Genomic DNA, 23,704 nt, shown 5'->3' on the forward strand with positions numbered 1-23,704 from the left:
AACCAAGACTCAGGAAAATTAAATCTTTGCTGTTTACTATTAGTATCATTACCAAATCATAAACTGTGTCACAAAAATTGACCTGGAAGAGACTTTAAAGGTCATGAAATCCAATTCCATCATTTTGCAGATGAGGAAACCAAGACTTGAGGAGATTAAGTCAAGTTGACAAGCATGTATAAAGTACCCATTATGTGCCAGGAACTGTGGTAAGGGTCCGGGATACAAAGAAATTCAGAGGGCTGTTCCTACCCTCAAGAGCTCACATTCTAATGGAGGTGACAACCTGCTTATAATTGGTTATGTACACAATATCTGTACATGGAAAGTAATTGCAAAGGGGAAAGTATGAGCAGCTTGGGGGAAGGGCTATTTGCAGATATGGTAGTTCTGGGCTGAGACTTGGAAAAAATGCAGGAATTCTTAGAGGTGAAGGTCAGAAGGGAGAACATTCCAGGCTTGGGGGGCATTCCAGACAGTACAACGGCATGAAGATGGGTGATGGAGTGTTGTATGTAAGAAATGGCAAGTTTACGGATCACTGAATATCTGGAGGAGAGTAAAGTGTAAGAAAATTGGAAAGGTGGCTAGACTTTAGGAACTTAAGGCATCCTAGGGCAAAGAGTTTAAGAACTATTGATAGAGATAAAAACCCACACTCCCAGCTGAAGTCACACAGTGTGTGTAATTCCAGTAATTCCAATGCATGTATATGCCCTGATTAGATCTTGACTTTAGCTTCTTTTTTTAATGGTATTTTATTTTTTCAATTACATGTGAAGAAAATTTTCAGCATTCACCTTTATAAGATGTTGAGTTCCAAACTTCTTTCTCCCTCCCTCTCTCTCCTCCCCCTTCCCCAAGACAGCAAGCAGTCTGATATAGGTTACACATGTAAAATCATATTAAACACATTTCCACATTTTGACTGTAGTTTCTGAAAACTACCCCAAAATGTCTCCTGGTCACCCTTACAAATAATTACTTGCCTGAATACCCAAACAGAACATCTTTAAATAATTTTATTTAAATTTATTTTATCATTAATCTAGAATATGCAACATAACCCAGTAAGAAAGCTAAGTTAAGGCGGGGGGGGGGGGGGGGGGAGGGGAGGAATACCACCTTTCTGTGGGCCAGAAATTGCCTTTAGGATTTATCCATAAGTAGCCCAAACTGCTTTAAATATATTCAAATCAAGCCATGGCCGTTTAAGTCTCATTTTCCTTTTTAAAATCTATTGACAGGGTTTGGCAGCGGTATGGTCTATCTCCCCGCGGTAGTCATGGTGGGACAGTATTTTCAGAAGAGACGAGCCCTAGCTCAGGGGCTTAGTACAACCGGGACAGGATTTGGTACCTTCCTCATGACCGTCCTACTAAAATATCTCTGCTCAGAATATGGATGGCGAAGTGCAATGTTCATCCAAGGGGCCGTCTCCTTGAATCTGTGCGTTTGCGGAGCCCTTATGAGACCTCTCCCTCCCAATGAGACCCAAAGCAAGAAAATCCTTAAGAACAAAAGTGGGGAGAGGGATCTCAAACTCCCCCTGTCCCATTCAACGGAGTCCATAAAATCGAATGGGCACCTAAACAAAACAGAAGAGAGAGAGGACGAGCCAGTGAAGGAGGAAATGCTCAGTAACACCCCAGTCCTGGAAAACAAAGGCAAAGACAAAGTTCAACTTGGAAAGAATATGTACGTTCTCCGGATTCTTAAGCTAGTGAGTCGATTTACCATTAGAATCAGGAAGGGCTTCTGGGATTGGTACTCCAGTTATTTTGGAGCTGCGTCCTTGTTTACAAATCGGACGTTCGTAGCCTTTATTTTCTGGGCTCTTTTTGCCTATAGCAGCTTTGTCATTCCATTTATCCATCTCCCAGAAATAGTCAAGCTGTACAATCTGTCTGAACAAAACGATGTTTTCCCCTTGACTTCAATCATAGCAATAGTTCATATCTTTGGAAAAGTGATCCTTGGAATTGTGGCTGACCTGCCCTGCATCAGCGTTTGGAATGTCTTTCTGCTGGCCAACTTGAGTCTCGTCATCAGTATCCTTATTCTGCCGTTGATGCACACGTATGCTAGCCTGGCAGCTATGTGTGCCCTGATAGGCTTTTCTAGTGGCTATTTCTCCCTAATGCCCGTGGTGACTGAAGATCTGGTGGGCATAGAACACCTTGCAAATGCCTACGGCATCATCATTTGTGCCAATGGAATATCTGCCTTGCTGGGACCACCGTTTGCAGGTAAACAGCTCGTGGTCTTAATAATGTACCGGTCACATAAATGACCTCATCTATTCTTGGGTTGGTGATCACACAGCATTATGTCTATAACCTTTACGTTTAGTTCACAGCAAATAAGAAAGAGGCAGCTACAGTTCAGGGGCTCTTAAGCAGTTTTTGTTTCATGGTCCCCATGAGCAGTCAGTCTGATGAAGCCTATGGACTGATCCCTTCTTAGAATAACGTTTTCAAATGCGTAAAACAAAGTAAAATACATAGGATTGCAAAAGAAACCAACTATATTGAAATAATTATTTTTAAAAATTTCAAGTTCCAGGACCCCAGGTTAAAACTGTCTGGTGGTGGTGGTCATCATCATCATCATCATCATCATCATCATCGCAGCTAACACCATGTATGTAGCACTTACTGTGTTGCTAGGTACTGTGCTGAGCACTTTACAATTATGGCAATAGATAGAGCACTAGACTCAGAGTCAGGAAGACCTGGATTTGAGTTCTTCCTCCTTCTTACTTGTTGTATAACCCTGGGCAAGACACTTCACATTTCTAGGCTCCAGTTTTTCCATCTGTAAAATGAGGGGGTTGCATTCAGTGACCTCCAAGGTCCCTTCTAACTCTAAATTGATGTTAGGAGATTTAAAAATAACTGCCTTGTATAATCTTTTTTTTTAAATCAAGAAATGAAATATGAAATAAGATGTAAATCCTTTTTTATATATTCATGCTTCCTTTTTTCTTCCCATTCCTGCTGTGTTTGCTTGTCCCTTAATTTAGTAAGTTACCAGGGTCTTCCTTCAGGTAGGACTTAAGTACTATTTGGTTTTGGTCTATAAGATCTCTCATATCCCTGGGGGTGCCTTTTCAGAGTTTCTATGATGGTGATAGGGGGCAGCTAGGTGGCACAGTGGATAGAGTGCTGGGCCTGGAGACAGGGAAAACTCATCTTCCTGAGTTCAAATCTGGCATCAGGCATTTACTCTCTGGGTGACCCTGGGCAAGTCACTAACCCTGTTTGCCTGGAAACTGGGCTAGAGAAGGAAATGGAAAACCACTCCAGTATCTTTGCCAAGAAGACCCCAAATGGGGTCATGGAGAGTCAGACATGACTGAAGTGACTCAACAACAAAAAAAAAGGATATTGACAAAAAGACCTTAGAAAGCACTGATGCCTTGTAGTTGGAGCCGGTGAGCAGAAGTCTTGGCTTAGGGTTACAGTGTTGGGGCTGCTGATCCAGGTCATCAGATGGTAAGCACTATGGGCAGCTTAGGCCATCTGATTTGGTCACCAGATGTCAAGCTACCAAGGGAGGGTGAAGAAGCCCTGTCCTTAGGTAAAGAAAAGGATATACAATTCAATGTCAAGGTGACCTCAGCAGACCTTCCTGGAACCTGGTCACAGGAAACAGGAAACAGTGGTAGCAGAAGACTTTTGCTGTCCTTTAAACTAGAGGCCAGACCTATTTGCTCAGCCTTGCCTTCTGTGCCCAGAACCTGGAACTTAAAATGCCCATGGTGGTGTGTTTAATGAGGCTCCTTCACTCCAAGCATCTTCTCCACATAGATGGGAAATGGAAGTATGCCAGAGGACTAGGTATTGGGTCTGTGGTTTCCTTGACATTGGGAGGATTAGGCAAGGGCCCTTCTCCTCCATAGGGGCCCTAACATCATCCCTCTTCTCATTTCTCCAGTGGTGGGGTACTCAATCAGGCCTTGTAAGGTGTAAAGCTTAGGTCATCCAGGATATGTTCCCAACCCTCCAACAGACCTTAGGCTTATAAGCCTTCTAGACAACCAGGTGTGTTGGTACATGTGGGAATCCCTGGCTTTCTGGACTTAGAATTACATATGGTTATCCATGGTAAATGAGATGAACTTGATTTTTAAAAAATGTTTTAATGACTGCATTTCATTATTTTTAGTTTCCTCTGTAGGCTTATATACTTTATTTTATTTATTTAAAAACACTATAGTTCTGGGTCTCTCTTTGAAAATAGAGAATGATGTTGTGAGAGTTTGGGGTATTAGTCATAGATTTGGGATGGAGAAAAAGGAGAAGAATTGATTACATTGGTTATAATGAACAATCTCAAAGAACAAAGAGTTTACTAATATTTTTAAGTCACTCTGATTGTGGACAGCAGGTAGACAAACACACTTGATCACACACCTGATCTACCACCATCTTTGTAGGCCACTTCTGCTTGGGTTAGAAGTTGACTTGGAGAATGGAACTTGGTCAGTGGTGAGATGGTCCATACTGGGACTCAGAGGTAGATAGACCCACTAGAGCAGGACAGCAGATCATAACAGGGAATAGCAGCAGGTAATGTGGACAGTCAGGTGGTTGGTTCCCAGGGAGATCTGGCAGATTTCCAGCAGGTGAAGACTGCATGACAACACATGGGTCTGGCAGTAGGTATTTGGGAGATGTAGGAGTTTGACAGTGGAGTTCAGGCAATAGGCAATAGAGGGAGTTCTGGGTAGGTATCTGGTAGGCATCAGAGAGATCTAACAGTAAGAAGAGGGGCTAGTGTTAGTTATGTGCAGTTTTCTATCTCCTGTCTCTGTTTGCCCTTGATCTGTCTTTAGTCACTTAGCTAATTAGCACTTATTAAGTGTCCATTATATACCAGGCATTGTGCTAGGCATTGGCTATACAAACACAAAAATGAAACAATCTGTCCTCTTAGGGAGCTTATGCTCTAGTGAAAGAAAAGACGTGTATATATGGACAGCACAAACATATATGTACACATGTGTGTATATGTTTTATATACATGACAAATATATATTATATATAATCAGATTATTGTATAAATAGCTATCTACACACACACAAATGGGGCAGTCAGGTGGAACAGTGGATAGAGCCTTGGGCCTGGAGTCAGGCCTCATCTTTCTGAGTTCAAATCTGGCCTTAGGCACCATCTGGGTGACCCTGGGCAAGTCACTTAACCCTGTTTGCCTCAGTTTCTTCATCTGTAAAATGAGCTGGAGAAGGAAATGGCAAACCACTCCATTGTCTTTGCCAAGAAAACCCCAAATGGGGTCACGAAGAATCAGACATGGCTGAAACAATTGAACAACGAATATAACGCAAACACAAAATAAATGTAGGCTAGTTAGAGAGAGAGGGCCCTGGCAATTGGAATCAGGAAATGTTTCATGTAGGAAGTGGTGTTTAAGCTGTGTCTTGAAGGTAGACAAGGATTCTGTGGGGCAGAAATGAGGAGGGGGTATATTCCTGCATGGGGGCAGCCAGTGCAAAAGTGTGAAGATGGTGGAAGGACTATCCTGTAGGAAGAACAGTTTGGCTGGATTGTAGAGTGTGGGAAGGGAAGTAATATATGATGGGGAAATAACAGATTGGGAGCAGGTTGTAAAGGTCTCTAAAAGCCAGAGGAGTTTATCTGACCCTTTAAGCAATGGGGAACCACTGGGGTGGAATAAGTGCCATGACCAGATCTGTGCTTAAGAAGAATCTTTTTGTCAGCTGTGGGTAGGATGCATTGGAGTGAGGAAAGGCTTGAGGCAGGGAGACCAATCAGAAGGCTATTGCACTAATTTAGGCAAGAGGTGATGAGGGCCCCAACTGAAGGTGGTGGTTGTGGGACTAGAGAGAAGGGGCCTGATGCAAAAATTGTAGGAGGTAGAACAAGATTTGGCATCTGACTAATAACACCGAGGTTATGCACCTAGAAGATGAAGAAGACTGATCCTAGGATAGAAATAGGAAAGTTTTGAAGAGGAGTAGGTTTGAGGAGAACGATAACATTTTCTCTTTTGGACATGATGAGTTTGAGATGTCTCTGGGACATTCAGTTTGAACCATCCAATAAGGCAGCACATGATTTGGGACTGAAATTCAGAGGAGAGACTGAGGTTGGATATATAGCTCTGTGAGTCATCTGCAATGGAATGATAATTAAGCCAGTGGGGGCAAAAGAAGTTACCAAGAGGGAGGAGAGGACCTAGGACAGAATCTTGGGGAATGCCCACAGTGAAGGGACTGCTGCTGTTCAATGCTATATCTTGATACCTACTATTGGTATTCTAACTGCAGTTTCCATTCAAAACCTGTCCGCACCTCCCCTGGTCCCAGCTTGACTATGAACTGGATATTTGTGAGTAGTTCCCATCATTTTGTATTTGTGTCATATTTGTCATTCAGTTGTTTCAGCCATGTCCAACTCTTCGTGACCCCATTTGGGGTTTTCTTGGCAAAGATACTGGAGTGGTTTTCCGTTTCCTTCTCCAGCTCATTTTACAGATGAATAAACTGAGGCAAACCGGGTTAAGTGACTTGCCCAGGGTCACTCAGCTGGTGTCTAAGGCCAGATTTGAACTCAGAAAGATGAGGCCTGACTCCAGGCCCAAGGCTCTATCCACTGTTCCACCTGACTGCCCTATTTGTGTGCGGATGATGAGCCAGGAAAGAAGACAAAGAAGGAATAGTCAGGTAAGTAGGAGGAGAACCAGGAAAGAGTAATTGGCAGTAAACCCAGAGAGGAGAAGGGACAGGGGAAGGTCACTGGTATACAGTGCAGCAGAGAGGTTGAGAAGGATGAGGACTGGGAAAAGAAGACGGGTTTGGTGATTAAGAGATCACTGACGACTTTGGAGAGTCCTTTCAGTCGAGTGATAAGATCAGAAGCCAGATTGTGAAGAGTTGAAGAGTAGGTGAGAGGAGAGGATGTGAAGGCAAGACTGAGAATACCTTTTTCAAAGAGTTTGGCTGACAAGGCCAGAGATATAGGACAAGAAGAAGGAAAGTTGGGATTCTAAGAGGCAGAGGCAGGAGAGTATTCCAGACTTGGGGCTCAGCAAGGGCAAAGGCACAGAGACGATGCATCACTGTGTGTGTACAGAGATGTTGGGTGAACCTCAGCAGCCTCCTGGAAGGTTCCATGCTGCCATAGTTGGCCTGTCAGGGAAATCGTCGGTGTAAAGAACTGTGGAATGAACCATCGGTCCTACTGAGCAAACCCAAAAACCTCTTAATGTCCTTGCGACTATGGAACTGCAAAATGTCGCTGACCTTCCACACATCATCTGCTGAGTGCATGATTTGGGAATTCCATTTGTTGGAGGTTGATGGCACATTGTCCTAGCTTCGTACCATCCGGGGTTGTTGGCATTATCTTTGTTGGTCTTAATTATAAATGCTACAGACATAGTAGTTGCATTGTTTAGAATGAGAACAGACAAGTTTTAGACCCCCATATTGTTCCCTGAGCAAGTGAGCCTTTACATCCCTATTGGCTGTGGCCCCCAGCCTACTCACTGTGGCCTCTAATGGTCAGGGAAATAAAATCTACCACTCCTGTTGTTCAACACTATATCTTGATACCTACTATTGATATTCTAACTGTGGTTTTCATTCAAAACCTGTCCCCACCTCCCTTGGTCCCAACTTGACTGTGAACTGGATATTTGTGAATGGTTCCCATTAAGCAGACCTATTTTTCCCTATCTTAGATTTGAGGATGGAATAACAAATGAATGAATGAGAGTGAGAGATGGGCAGATTGTCCCTTTGGTAAGCACTGATACTCAACAATCTGTGAGTTGTGAGTTCTTTAGGCTCTATAGACATCTGGGAGACTTTTTGCCATCATGTATCAGTCCCTTAATCACACACGACCCAAAATAGGCTCCCTGACAAGTTTCCTTGGGATTGCTTGGACTAGAAATAGACAGAAAATGTTTGGACATGCTCCAGGACAGGGCCGTCATAGGCCAGTTTCCCTGTGCTCAAGTGAATGAATGAGGCATTGATTAAGCACTTACTATGTGTTAAGCACATAGTTCCAGGTGCTGAGAATTTAAATTTAAATACAAAAGTGAACACAGTGTCTGCCCTCAAGAAGCTTATATTCTAAAAGAGGAGACAATACACATAGGGGCAATGGTGGCTACAGTGAACATTTGGTGTGAAAAGTTTCAGGGATGTTGAGTAGAGTGATAATGGAGCAGATGGACCCATTCTTTCTAGTAGCAATGGAAGCATTGTTTTGATTATGGTTTCAGAGATGGAGAGGGGCATTGGGAGAGGAGAAGCTGGTGAGAATTTGGGAATTGGGTGAGGGGGAATATAAAATAAAGCATGGCTGGAAGTGGTCTATATTGTAGGCCCATGAAAAGAAGGGTCCATAGAGGTGATTGAGGAGAACTCATTTATTTTATGGATAAGAAAACTAAGGCATAGGTAGTTAATTATCGGTATAGCTTAGATTTAATTCCAAAGTCAGCACTCTTTTCACCACCCCCTGCTTATTACTACCTGCTCATTCCTGGTCTATTAGTCTAGCTCCTTCCTGGCATATACTATATCTGCCCTGACCTTGATGAAATTCATCTCTACCTGAATCTCTGGCTTCATCCACCTAGACTGTTAGCTATATGATACCTGTCCTTGACTCTTGACTGGCCCTAGTGACTTCTTGCAGTATGACCTCCTGTATGTATTCATTTAGTTCTTGAGGTATGTTGTCTTCAATTTCTCAGAGCAAGCAACTAAGATATCATTCAAACTGAGTATGACAAATCAGTCCAGGAAGCCCCAGAACGTGTCATTTTTTGTTAAAAGATAGAGAAGGCATTGAAGGCGCCACTGTACATTCAAAGTGCCCATGTTGAATATAGAATGCCATCTTCCATTCATCCCAGCTCTATGGACAGATGATAGCTGTCAAGTTCTCACCCTCTAGAGACAACTAACAAGTTGAAAAGGTAGAATAAACACCTGAACCTGGGGAGATGGGAACATAGTTTAGGCCAAACAGAACACTTTGATGAGGTCAAGGCTAAAAAGTAACCTCAAACTTCACTAGGCTAAAGAGCTAACTCCCAAGGACCACTAGGTAGTGCAGTGGATAGAGTAATGAAGTCTGGAGTCAGGAAGACTCATCTTCCTAAGTTCAATTCCAGCCTCAGTCACTTACTAGCTTTGTGACCCTGGGCAAGTCACTTAAACCTGTTTACCTCAATTTCCTCATCTGTAAAATAGGTAGAGAAGAAAATGAAAAACGATTCTAGTATCTTTGCCAAGAAAACCCCAAATGGGGTCACAAAGAGTCAGACATGACTGAAATGACTGGACAACAACAAAAGAGCTTTCAGAGTCATAGAATGGGAGTCCAGAGAGGCATGTCCATAGCTCAGGAGAGAGCTTTATAGAACAAGAAAGCACAATAACAGAGGAAGCACAAAGCACCTTCAAATTGCCTGTCAGCTCACCCAGTGTCAGATATGTTGGGCACCATTTTTCAGTTGGCTTATTTTACTGTTTCACAGAAGCATAGAAGTTTAGAGACGAAAGGAACCTCAGTGGCATCTCATAGAACCCATTCCTGAAAAGGAATCCTTGCTACAACATATCCTACAACGTAGCCCCAAAGTGGCCATTAAATCTCTGCTTGAAGACCTCTGGTTAGGGGGAGCCCATTACCTCTAGAAGCAGCCTGTCCCACTCACAAATAGCTCTGATCATTGGGAAGTTTTCCTGACATCAAGCCTCAATTTGTCTTTTTTTTTTTAATAACTTGTATCTATTGCTCCTGGCTGTACCCTCTGAACAAACAGAATGAGTTTCATCTCTCCTTTGGAGAGACAAGATGGCCTCCAAAGTCCCTTCCAACTCTCGAACCTGTGATCCTATGGAAGACAGTTTGCCTCCTTCAGAGTCTTTACCCAAGGCTCGTATGAGCTACTCTGTAGTTGTGTCAGCACCCTGTGGTCCATGATGCCACGCCCCTCAAAGATCTAGTTTGGTGATGGTCTGAAACACATCTTAGATTATTAAAGATAAAGTCCTCAAGAGTCTTGGGCTTGGGCTTGGTGAGTAAATGCAACAGCCCCTTGGATGTCTATTCCAGAGAGACTAGTGTAATGGTGTAACCATATAAGCATGCAGGGACAAGGTGTCTGCTTCAGATGAGTAGGAAAGGATGTGGTGATCACAGTAGTCTTCCTGAAAGAATAGGTTGGCTTCCTTCTCTATGGTGGCTCTGACCACTTCCTCTTGTAACCCCCATCAATGACATCAGCCCAGTCAGGAACTGAAGGGACAACCTGAAAGTCCTACAAACAGTCAGGTCATGCATGTTAGTCATTGAATGTTGAAAGCCATGTAAGAGAAAAGAGAGGAATGGGTTAAGTCAAAGTTAACACTGTCCAGGGGCCCCCATTCTGATTTTACGGGTGACTGGGCCCCAAGATGCTTGATCAGCCCTCAGTAACTTCAAGAAGTATTGTCAAGTTTGGATGAAAAGACTGAAAGAGTTTGGTATAGTGAAATAAAGGAAGGGAACAAATATTTATTAAGCACCTACTGTGTGTCAGGTACTGTGCAAAGGGCAAAGATTCCAGGTTCTAGTTCCAACTCCATCACTGAATTGCTGAGTGATTTTAGGTAAGTCCCTTGATCCAGGTGACCTCATCTGTGAGATGAGGCGTTTGACATAAATGGTCTCCAAGTTGCCTTCCAGCTCTTAACATCCTGAGATTTTAGCTGGGATAATGGGGATGGGATTCCTACTGTCTGACTGATCTTTAAAGAGTCAGTTTGGGAGATTATATGGGTTGTTGGAGGTCCCTATACGAGTCTTTAGTCTCACTTTCTTTCTGAATTCTTCATACTAATCATTCCTTCAGTGCAGGTATTCCATAACAGTCATATACCATAGTTTGTTCAGCCATTCCCTAATCATTGGGTATATAGTTGGCTTCCAGATTTTTCTTATAACAAATAATAATGCTGCTATGAACATTTTTGTACATATGGGTTTTTCTTGCTGTAAATAAACCCCCTGAGGGTGTATAATAGAGGGTTCTCTGGATCAAAGAGTATAAACACTTTGATAATTTTCTTTGCACAATTTACAGCTTCATCCACAGCGAATTAGCATGTTTGTCTTTCCACAAGCCCCTCCAATTGGGTTTTCCCATCTTTTGGCGTCTTTGCTAGCTTGGTAGGTGTGAAATTATGTGTTCATAGAATCATAGACTTAGAGCAGGAAGGGACCTCAGAGGTGATCTAGCCCAATTCCCTTGTATTACAGATAAAGAAACCGAGGCTGAAAGAGTTTACCGAACTTGTCTAAGGTCACACAGGTCGTAAATCACAAACCTGGGGGTTTGAATTCTGTTAGTCGGACTCCACATCCAGTACTCTTTCCCCTGTCTGCCTGAGGTGGCCTATCAGGGTTGTGTCAACTTACATTTTCCCTATTATTTGTGATTTTGAACATCTTTTTTTAGCTGGCCAATCATTGTGTTTCTTCTTTTGAAAACTGTTCGTGTTGTTTGGCCAGTTGTCTATTAGCCCTCCACTCCCAGGGACTTACCATATTGATGCCAAACATAGTGCAGACACCAGTGCCTCTTAATCTTACATATTCACATCAACCTCCTATAAGTTTTAGATGTCAGACTTTTATCAGAGACATTCAATGCAAAAAATCCTCCTCCCAATCTGTATCTTTTCTTCTGATTCTAGTGCATTGATTTTATTTTTTTGTGCTTTTTAAATTTGCAAATGGCTTGAAGCTGGGAGATATAGCTTCCACATTGGATGACAGTCAGGATCCTAAAAGATATTGACGGGGCCAAGAGTCATAAACTGAAATTTCATAGTCATGAGTGTAAAGTTTTATACCTTAGGCTCTAAATTTATGATCCTATGTGTTTGGACTATAGTTCACCTAATGAAGAACTGGATATTTTAGTGGAGTAAAAACTGAATATGAGTCAGCATTATGACATGGCAGACTTTTAGCTAATGGAATCTTAAATTGCATTGAGAGGTACAATGTCCTTAACTAGGAAAGTGAGAGTCCCACTTTACTCTGTCCCAGTTAGACCAAATCTGGAGTATTATGTCCAGTTCCTTTTAGGAAGGACATTGATACTGAAGAGTGTCCCAAAGAAGACAACCAAGATGGTGAAGAGTCTTGATATCACGCCAGATGAGGATCTGTGGAAGACATTGCATTGGTAGAAGAGAAGAGTTAGGGGGATGTGTTACTTATCCTCATGTATTTGTTGTTGGGGTTTTTGGTTCAATTTTTTTTAAAATATAAATTTTTTTATTTTTAGTTTTCAACATTCCCTTCCACAAGTTTTTGAGTTCCAAATTTTCACCCCATCTCCCCCCTCCCCCCACCCCAAGATCTCATGCATTCTGAATATCCCTTCCCCTACTCTGTCCTCTCTTCTATCTCTCTCCCCTTCTCTTATCCCCTTCCCCTTCTATTTTCCTGTAGAGCAGGATAGACTTCTGTACCCCATTTCCTATATTTATTTCCCAGTAGCATGTGAAAACATTTTTTTAAACATGTTTTTAAAACTTTAGGTTTCAAATTTTCTCTCTTCCTCCCTCCCCACCCACCCTCATTGAAAAGGCAAGCAACTCAATATAAGTTGTACATGTGCAGTTATGCAAAACACTTCCATAGTAGACATGTTGTGAAAAACTAACTCTATTTCCCTTAATCCTATCCTGCCCTCCCATTTATTCTATTCTTTCTTTTGACCCTGTCTCTCCTCAGAAGTATTTACTTCTGATTAACCCCTTTCCCAATCTGCCCTCCTCTCTATCATCCCCCTGCTCTCTTGTCCCCTTTCCCCCTATTTTCCTGTAGGGTAAGACAGATTTCCATACCCAATTGAATGTGTATGTTATTCCCTCCTTAAGCCAAATCCTATGAGAATAAGATTCACTCATTCCCTCTCACCTTCCCCTGTTTCCCCTTCCACTGTAAGAGACTTTTCTGGTTTTTTTTGTGAGATAATTTACCCCATTCTACCTCTCCCTTTCTTCTTCTCCAAGTATAATCCTCTCTCATCCCTTAATTTTATTCTCCAGATATGACCCCTTAATCTTCAACTCACCCTGTGCCCTCTATCTATCTATCTACATATACATACATATAATTTTTTTCCTCCAACTACCCTGATACTGACAAAGGTCTCATGAGTTATAAATATCATCTTTCCATGCAGGAATGTAAACAGTTCAATCTTAATAAGTCTCTTATGATTTCTCTTTCCTGTTTACCTCTTCATGTTCCACTTGAGTCCTGTATTTGAAAGTCAAATTTTCTATTCAGCTCTGGTCTTTTCATCAGAATGCTTGAAAGTCCTCTATTTCACTGAATGACCATTTTTTCCCCTGAAGGATTATACTCAGTTTTGCTGGGTAGGTGATTCTTGGTTGTAATCCTATCTCCTTTGCCCTCTGGAATATTATATTCCATGCCCTGTGGTCCTTTAATGTAGAAGCTGCTAAATCTTGTGTTATCCTGATTGTGTTTCCACAGTACTTGAACTGTTTCCTTCTGGCAGCTTGTAATATTTTCTCCTTGACCTGGGAACTCTGGAATTTGGCTACAATATTCCTAGGAGTTTTCCTTTGGGGATCTCTTTCAGGAGGAGATTGGTGGATTCTTTCAATTTCTATTTTGCCCTCTGGTTCTACTATATCAGGGCAGTTTTCCTTGATAATTTCTTGAAAGATGATGTCTAGGCTATTTTTTTGGTCATGGCTTTTAGATAGTCCAATAATTTTTTAAAATTCTCTCTCCTGGATCTATTTTCTATGTCAGTTGTTTTTCCAATGAGATATTTCATATTCTTTTGTATTCTTTCATTCTTTTGGATTTTTCTACTGTGTCGTGATTTCTCATAAAGTCACTATCTTCCAATTGCTCTTCTAATTTTTAAGGAAGTATTTTCTTCAGTAAGCTTTTGGACTTCCTTTTCCATTGGCCAATTTTGCTTTTTAGGGCATTCTTCTCCTCATTGGCTTTTTGGACCTCTTTTGCCATTTGGGTTAGGCTATTTTTTAAGGTGTTATTTTCTTCAGTATTTTTTTGGGTCTCCTTTAGCATCACTCTCAGTTTTTCCTCTACTTCTCTAACTTGCTTCTCAAAATCATTTTTGAGCTCTTCCATGGCCTGGGACCAATTCATATTTTTCTTGGAGGCTTTGGATATAGGGGCTTTGACTTTGTTGTCTTCTTCTGGTTGTATATTTTGGTCTTCTTTTTCACCAAAGTAAGATAATATAGTCTGACTCTTTTTGCACTGCTTGCTCATGATCCCGGCCAATTACTTGAGTTTTAAACTCTTTGTTAAGGTACAAATCTGCTTCCAGTGTGGAGAATGTACTGTCCCAAGCTTCGGGGGTTTGTACAGCTGTTTTCAGAGATACTTGTAGGGACCTGTAAATTTTCAGTTCTTCCAAGGTGGTATGATAAGGGGCAAGGTGTTTACTCCTTTCCTGGCTTGTGACTACAAGTACTGCTTTCTGTCCTGTAACTACAGGCACTACAAGCTCCACCAAGCCAGCGCTCCTCCTCACCCCAGCACCACTGCCCAGAACTGTGGCCCAGATCCAAACACAGGCAAAGCAAGAGATTCCTGCCTCAGCACTGGCAAAGAGATCCCTGAGATCACTCTCTGATCAGCCACTGGATTCCCCCTCAATCTGTGGGCCGGAAGCTCGGGAAGCAGCTGCCCCCCCACAGGGCCAGCTCTTGGGGGAATAGAGCTGAAACCCCGCCTTCCTTTCTCAGGCACCAACAAAAACAGACTTTTCCCATTGACCTTCTAATTTGTCTTTGGCATTGTTGGATTGAGGAGTCTGGAAACCTCCACAGCTGCCCGAGATTCAGTCCTCTGAGGCCTGCTCCAGGTTTGCTGCAGCCTGCGCGCCCACGCCGGGCTGCGCTGCGCTCCCAGCCCAGTGCGATACACCTTTCTGATCAATCATCCAGGTTGTCTTGGGCTGGAAATTTGTTTCACTCTGTCTTTTTGTGGGTTCTGCTGCTTCAGAATTTGTTTAGAGCCATTTTTTATGAGTATTTGGAGGGGTTTGGAGGAGAGCTCAAGCAAATCACTGCTTTCACTCTGCCATCTTGGCTCTGCCCCCCTATCCTCATGTATTTGAAGGACTATCATATGGAGGAGGAACTAGACTTATTCTGTTTGGCCTCAGGGAGTAGAACTGAGAACTGCAAGAAGTCATATTTAAGCCTGATGTAGTCATTTAACCATCCAAATAATGGTTGTAATAAATTTAAGCTTGATGTAATGATTATACTATCCAAATTATCCTAATGATTAGACTATCTAAAATGGAATAAGCTGCCTAAGAAGATAGATGAGAGGTTGGGTGAGTTTCGGGGTATTACTATTGTTAACTGTTCATAGGATATTCTGTAGAAGAGAGTTCAGGTGTGGATGGGTTAGACTGAGACTTTGTCTAACTCCTGAGAATCTATGATTTTGTCTGGCGAATAGTAAGAGCTTATTAAATGTTCATTGGCTCCCTGATTGATGGGCACATCTCCTTGGCACTATCTAATCAAGCATTGACTTGATTATAATCACTGGGGTGAGCGTTGTAGTGCACAGGTCTTCCTCTGTTTATTGAAGGGAGTTTCCTCCTCTACTTAATGCTATAGTATAGATAAAAGATGTGAGGTGGTTTTTTTTTTAAGGCAATTGGGGTTAAGTGACTTGCCCAGGGTCACACAGCTAGTTAAGTGTCAAGTGTTTGGTCTGAGGCCAAATTTGAACTCAGGTCCTCCTGACTTCAGGGCCAGTGGTCTATCCGCTGTGCCACCTACCTGCCCCTTAGATAAAAGATGTGAGGACCTTCGTTGTTATGCCCTTCTTTCTGCCAACTTGACAAGATGGTCAGAGGTAACAATTTGTGATTTCACATAGTCTCCTTGCTGCTGATCTGTGTTATGATGGATTTTTAAAATTTATTTTGTAATTATATATAATTATATATAATTAATATATAATTATATATAATTAATATATTTATATTAATAAATTTTATTAATTTAACAATAATTTAATTTTTTTTGAGACTAGGTTTCCCTGTCTCACTGAGACTAGAAGGTCAGGAACTACTCATGGGCCTGACCCCTCTACTATTTATTGGTCATAGGAGCTTTGATCTGTTCCATTTCCAACCCTAGCTGATTCGCCCCTTCTAAGGCAACCTGATAGCCTCCCTCCCCACTCCCAGGGGCTCACGATGTTGATGCCAAACCTAGTGCAAATACCAGATCAGCATAGCTCAGAACTCTAGAGCTCAAGCCTCAGCCTCTGGGGTGCCACCATACCCAGTGTATCATGACAGATTAAGACAATCAATGAGCCAGTGAGCATGTGAGCAAAGGCTTCCACCCAGAAAGCCAGGTAGCAGGGCAAGTGTTTTTACCCTGACTTTTACTAATCTGAGGGTCTAATGTAGCATCCTGGAAACCTAGAGAATAGATCAGAGGGTCTGTAAATCATAGAATGCTATGACTGGAAGCCAGGCACCTTAAAGATCATTTATCGAATCAATCCCACTCATTTTACCAATGAGGAAATTGACAACTAGAGCGATGCTATAATGACATGCCAGGAGGTACAGCTAGTTGATAGAAGGATTGGGTCTAGAACTCAGGTGTCCTTATTCCCTTACTGTTCAGTGGCCTTTCTATTATACCATGGGCTAGGAGAGGCTTCTGACAATAGTTGCTATTTCACAGGGCTTCACCTTCATTTTAAACTAGAGCAACTTAAGTCTACCTGCTCAGCTCCACCAGCCCTACTTAGCCGCTCTGGATTTTAAAAACTTTTAATAATCCCTAAAAAAAAAGATTTCTTCATTGTCAGTTTCTGTGTGGCAGAGGCATCTTCTAGAAATGGATAATTACTGTTTTTCAGTCATCTGACTCTTCATGACCCCATTTGGGGTTTTCTTGGCAAAGATGCTGGAGTGGTTGGCCATTTCCTTCTCCAGCTCATTTTACAGATGAAGAAACTGAGGCAAACAGGGTTAAGTGACTTGCCCAGGGTCACACAGCTAGTAAGAATATGTACCCCCCCCCAAGAAACACTAGCTAGATTGTAAGGTCCTTGAGGGCGGGACTGCTTTATGTCTTTCCGTGTATCCCCAGCACCTGACCCATAGTAGGTACATAATAATGCTTAATGATTGACCTCTTCTTTCCAATTTTAGTGTCAAGACGCCTTATATGAATCAGAAATTCAGGAAGAGTAGGGAAGAAAAGTGAAGTCTGATGATCACAGTGCTACTGGAGTTGGTGGCATCTCTGGGCACTGTGCCAAAGGGGGACAGAAATGAGGCAGGAGGACACCCAGTTGCACCACATGCTGGCTAGAAATCACAGCTGGCTCAGGCCTTGCCACTGGCCTCAGCTTGCTAGAGAGAATAACAACCACAGATGAACTGGGGGGGGGGGGATTAACCCAGGAAAATGAATTAATTTCTTCCCCCCCCCCAAAGACTTAGACTGATAACAAATGCCCAGCTCCAGTGGTTTTATTAAGACTCAGGAAAAAAAATCACACAGCCTTGCTATGAAAACTTGAGAGCAAAACCATACTTCCAATTCCCAAAAAACCCACCAAACAAACAAAACCAAGCCCTGGCTACTGGTCTTAGCAGCACCATTTAGCCCTGGGAACTTTAGGGCCCAATTTGACTCTAGCATTTCTAGGCATTCTCATGTAGCCAGTCCAACAAAACACACTTGGTTCACTTCTTTCAAAAAAGTACAAAATAATGTCAATCTCAGAGGTCGGATTGAACTGGACAAGAGTCTACACATAAAAACTAAATACCAAATAGTGGGTTTTTTTTTTCAGCTCTTAGACTGTTTTCCAAGAAGACAATTGCCTTTGTTCACCAGGAAAACAAGTTCCCCTCCTTTCCATGGTGGTTTCACATGAAAAGAGGACTCATGGTGGGATGGGGCAAGGGCGGTGTTTATTTTGAAGATGTTCTGAACTCCTGATATGAGCCACTTGGGTCCAGTGCAAGGAGTTACAGGGTTGAGATCATATCTCAGGAGAGCAGTACTGGAAAGATTTGTTCAGTACATTGGTTCTTAGAAGCTTTGCCTATGGAAGTGAGCCATTTCATCATGGACAAAAGGTCAAAAACTGCCCCTGAAATACCGTCCCTCCCGCCCTGTTTTACCCAATGTGCCAAGGACTAAATACAGAGGTCTGAAGGCAGAGGTCAGGGTCCTAAGAGCTCTGGGAATAGACCTTTGGGATTAAGTTTTCCTTGGATTTAAGGTCTCCCCTGCAGATGAGTGATATTTGGCCTCTTGTGACTCAGTGGAATGAGTGTTGGATATTTGAGATTTGAGTCTGTGTCCTGTTTCAGATAATTACTAGCTATGTGACCCTAGAGAAGTCACTTGAAATCTTCCAGAGCGTCTCACTCCTCATCCATAAAATAGGGATAAGGATGTTTCCTAAGAGAGCATGTAGAGTAGATTCTACAGAAATGTGAATGGGGGGCAGCTAGATGGCACAGTGAATAGAGCTCTGGCCTTGGAGTCAGGAGGACCTGAGTTCAAATCCAGCCTCAGACACTTAATACTTGCTAGCTGTGTGATCCTGGACAAGTCACTTAACCCTGATCGCCTCACAAAAAAAAAAGAAAGAAAGAAATGTGCATGGCTGTTTTTGTTGTATTGTATTTGTTATTATTGTATTGCATTTGTCCCAAGACAAATGTATTTTGTTCATCAGGAAAATGACTTTCCCTCCTTTTTTTAGTGGCTTCACATGAAAAGAGAATATAAGTCACATGGTGAAGTGGGGGATGAGTGTTTATTTTGAAGATGTTCTGAACATCTGATATGAGCCAGGTGGGAGGCAGTCTCTGATGGAACTTTTCACAAGTGACAAAAGAAAGGATTTTACAAGAAATCTAAGTTATTTGATCAGAACAATTTATTGTAACTATGGGGTTTTAGAATAAATTTTTATGCATTTAGTCTTTATTTTATGCATTTTGTCTTCATTTTTATACAATTTCATGTTTGAAACTGGAATCGGAAATTACATTTTAAGGTACTTAATTACAACCTCATCTCTCATCGAGGCACCTAGCAGATAGATTTTCAGACTTGGAATCAGGAACACCTAAGTTCACATCCAATCTCAGACACTTATTAGCCTCGTGAACCCAGGCAAATCACTTAACCTCTGTCTGCCTCAGTTTCTTCAAATGTAGCATGGGCATAATAACAGCACCAAATCAAAGAGTGGTTCTGAGCATCAAATGAGATGTATTTAATGTGTTATTATATAAATATACATTATATATCTTATATATAATATATAAATGTTAATTATTAAAGCATTTGTTGAAAGGGAAGAACATTTAAATATTCAAATTCTTTTCATAAATGAAATAACTTGGATACGACTCAGTCCTGTGGTTCTAATTAAAGTTTGCCTGTGAAGCCCAGGATCAGCCCTTAGAATTAAAAGCAGAGATGAAAGAATGACAAACGAAGGGAACGTTTATACGGTCCTGTTGGAACATTACCAAGTAAAATGATTTTGCCAGCTACTTCCAATGCTTACATAGCACTTTTTGCATTAAATGAAATAAATACGTAAAGAGGGATGGCAGAAGCTCACAAAAAAGACTCCTCAGATTGGTTTTTGTCATGGGCTCTACCCTGATTCTCCCCACTTTCTTGTTCTTGCAGGTTGGATTTATGACATCACCCAAAAATATGATTTTTCCTTCTATATATGCGGCTTGCTTTACATGGTGGGAATGCTCTTCTTACTCATCCAGCCTTGTATCCGACTAAAGGAACAACCAAGAAAAAAATACATAGAAGGCACGCATGTGTAGTGCCGCTTGAAATGGAGCTCTCGGCACCCTGTTGCTGGCCGAAAGAACAAAGGTATCTCATTTGGGGCACTACTCTGGCGGGCGCTGTTCTGACTGCCAGCTGAGTTTATACAGATGACATGATACATCAAAAGCGTGCTATTCAAGAATTTCTGGAAACATCCTCATAAAAGCAAAGACCTTGTTGCACGTAGGGCCCTCAGAGCTCGCTTTTTTAAAAAAGAGAGAAAAAAGAAAGTTTAAAAAAAACCCAAAACCTCTTTACAATCACTTCCTTTGTGAGCTGGGGAGGAAAAAAAGGAAGAAAAATTTATCAGACTACTTACTATAAGCAGGCTGATAAATTGGTTTGTAAGCACAAGACTGCGGCTACATTTCTGAACCAACTCTTACCTGTAGAGAATTGCTAATGTATCAATGTAAAATAAAACTGGCATATGCTTAAGATTCAAGTAGTTTTATACAACTTAAAAATGTTTCTATAATAAAGAAATGAATGCAATTTATATTTTTCTCATGAAATTCTGAAGATTATAATATTATCACTCACAAAAATGATCTTGATACATTTTCCATAGTCATAGGCAACTAGTGAACCAAGGGCTATTGCATTTAGGCACTTTGATTCTGATAATGCCTGTCTCAGATTAAAGGGCAAAACTTTGGGTCAATAAAAACTGGGAGTTGGGGGGAGGGTGTGCGGGACAGCCAGTGTCATGGTTTCCATGTACATAAAATGTAGAATCCCTTATGACCGTCCCAAAAGGACTGCTGTGAAGATAAACTGTTAAGTCTTTGCAAAACTCCTTGTCAACACAATATGGCAAAAATACTGACATGCAGTGATAAAGTGGTAAGTCGTATATGTGTGCCACTTTAAAACGAGCTAGCTCTTCATTCTGGTGATTCCCGTTATCAAGCAGATAATCCACGTACTTGTATTCCCAACAGTTCTGTAAGTAGTTCTGTTGACAGGCTTCTGAACAAAAGAGTTTCTATATATGACATTGGATTAGGCTCTTTCTGAACCATCAGACTGTAAAGCTATAAGATACCTTGCCAGCCATCCAGCCCAGAAGCTTTAAACTGCCGTATGTGAATCCCTCATGTTGGTTGCACACAATATAAATAGAAGTCCCATGAAAAAACTTGAATTCTGGTGATATTTTTCTCTTTAAAATATTCACTATAGGGGCAAGTAGGTGGTGCAGTGGATAGAGCACTGGCCCTGAAGTCAGGAGGACCTGAGTTCAAATCCGGCCTCAGACCAAACACTTGACACGTACTAGCTGTGTGACCTTGGGCAAGTCACTTAACCCCGACTGCCTCATTAAAAAAAAAATTACTCAATATGATGCCATGTATGTGTCCAAAATACTTGCTATGTATGGCATTTGGGGTGTGAGAGGGTATGAAAATGGGATTCGTTTCCTTTTTTGTGCTAAAATTTCCCTAAGCCCCTTTTATCCTAGAGCAGACTCCCTACCCCTATCCTAGAGATGATCTAAATGGCAGCTGAGTTTTAAGATGAAGGCCAAAACACTGGGCTGTTCAGAGAAAAGAAGTCCAAACTCAAGCCTACTCATCTGCTAATAGTTACGTGTTCGGGAAGGACAGCTCCATCTCCTGCTTTCAGATGGTCTTTTATGAGTTCTGTCGTACATTTCAAGGCAAGTGTTCCATGATCAAAATCGTTTGGCAAACCCTCATCGAATTCAACCCTCTTATTTGATAAGTGAGGAAACTGGGGTCCAGAGAAGAGAGATCGGTGGCTTCATCAAAGCCACAAACCTAAGTAAGAGCAGAACTGGGATTAGATGTGAGATCTTCTGACCCCCACTCCAGGGTCTGTTGTCCTATATACCACATTGCCCTCAATAATCCATGTTTTTCTAAGTCAAATCTTTGTCGGATTGCAGATTGCTCCAAAAAACATTTTGGAAATTTCTGGCTGCCTTAATTGTTTATGCATAGCTTAGAACTGTACGATATTTCTACTAAAATGTTTCCCATTACATAATTATTTCAGTTCCTCAAGGCCTAAGAACGCAGAGTGAAATGTGTCTAAGGTTCCTAAATCTTGCTCATTCATGGTAATATAAGACAGAAATAGCTCCGAGAATATATATATATATATACATATATGTGTGTTTATACACATATAAATATATATTTATATGTGTATATATGTATATACATATATATATTTATGTGTGTATATGTATATATACACGTGTGTGTGTGTATCTGTGTGTGTGTGTGTATTTAAATAACCAAACCTAATTTTAGCCAATAGCTTCAATCTTCTCTTCTACCAAACCTTTCACTAGAACTGTTAACAGGTAATAAAATGGACTTCTCTCGTTTCCATTTTTTCTTGCCCCTTTCTCTGGTAGAAAGGGTTGAACAGTGAAATGAACAAGAGAGAGACAGTCAACAAAAAGAAGAAATCAAGGAACTTCACCTGCTAATAATCAAAAGTTGCCCAATCTATAGAAAATAGATTGCATGTCATGCTCTATTCAGTTCAATGCTTGTTATAGTTACTAGTTTTGTCACTGTTTAAAGCAAAGCGACTTAAGTTTTAGAGTCTCTTCTGTGTAGTTAATATAGAGTTAGGAATATAACCAATAGCATGGAAAAACTACTGTAATCATTTCAGGATATTATTTAAATTTTCTGATGGAAACAAATAAACAAGGGATGGTATTGCTGACTGTATCACTGGTGCTACAGCTAATGTATTCTGATGTGTCTATCATTGGCTTTGTATCACACAGAGGAAGTATAAAGCATACACATTTTTTTTTCCCTAACTGCCTGTGCTTCATCTACTTTGAAGGTCAGGTTGTTAAGGTCCAGTGTGTTATAGTTGTTGAGTAAACATCTGAATGGGAATAATCATTTCTATCAAATTGTTAGAATTCTTTGCTTTATAAAAAAGATGAAATTTGCTGACAGTATTGGCTTTTCAAATATATATTCACATGTATACGATTTAATGAGAATGCCATAAAAATTAAGTAGAGCATACACATATGATACTTCCTGCTGAATACATTCTATGATTTCAAGTGCTCAGAAGACTATTATTGGGGGTCGGGGGCTTGCCGTATATTTATATCATTTGTTTTATAATTTGTCTCCGATTTTTTTTTAGATATGACTATGAAATAAAATTTGTCTTAAGAGTATTCTGTTCATTGTGTCTTTGTATAATTGTAGGGAGCTGAGCGCTATAAGTCTCTACAATCTACCCAACCAGGCAGTCTATAAAAGCCACCAGAATGCCCTGGGCAAAGATTCCTTCGCTGTCTGTTCTCCAAAATGTCAGCTATCCGACTTAGGGTTAGAAAATTCCTTTTAACTCCTGATCATCCGTCTGTATGCCTCAAAACCATTTGATGGACTCTATCCAACAAAGTTTCACAGGAATTTTACGGATGGAGCCTGCCTTCAGCTTCCAAGATACTCCTCAATTGGCATGCAGATAAATCTAAGTCCAAGATTAAAAAGACCAGCGAAAGCCAGCAGGACCATTGTCTTCTGCTCCAGTTCCACAGTCCTACCTTTCTCGTGCCAATATTTCAGCCACAAAATCACTTTTGTTGTTATTGCTATTGCCATATTTTGGACAGCACAAACTTCATTGATCTACCTACGTAAAGTTCTCCAAATTTTTAGATTTAATGATAAAGAGGAGGCACAGCAAAGTAAATAGAGAGCTGTCCAGGAAGACCTAAGTTCAACTGG

The 23,704-nt window shown here is 41.2% G+C and overlaps 1 protein-coding gene across 1 annotated transcript in view; it reads left to right on the plus strand.

Annotated features, from left to right (window-relative positions):
• The window catches only part of SLC16A14 (solute carrier family 16 member 14), a 54,306-nt gene extending 31,161 nt beyond the window's left edge, over positions 1 to 23,145 (plus strand). Inside the window, exons 4-5 of the mRNA XM_020970984.2 lie at positions 1,248 to 2,249; positions 19,800 to 23,145. Coding sequence (XP_020826643.1) covers positions 1,248 to 2,249; positions 19,800 to 19,951 — 1,154 coding nt within the window. The 3' untranslated portion in view covers positions 19,952 to 23,145. The remainder of the gene's footprint in view (positions 1 to 1,247; positions 2,250 to 19,799) is intronic.
• Positions 23,146 to 23,704: the final 559 nt, after the last annotated feature.

Source organism: Phascolarctos cinereus, unplaced genomic scaffold (assembly GCF_003287225.1).
Source record: "Phascolarctos cinereus isolate Bilbo 61053 unplaced genomic scaffold, phaCin_HiC Scaffold_7;HRSCAF=346, whole genome shotgun sequence".
In the NCBI taxonomy this organism is placed as follows: Eukaryota; Metazoa; Chordata; class Mammalia; order Diprotodontia; family Phascolarctidae; genus Phascolarctos; species Phascolarctos cinereus.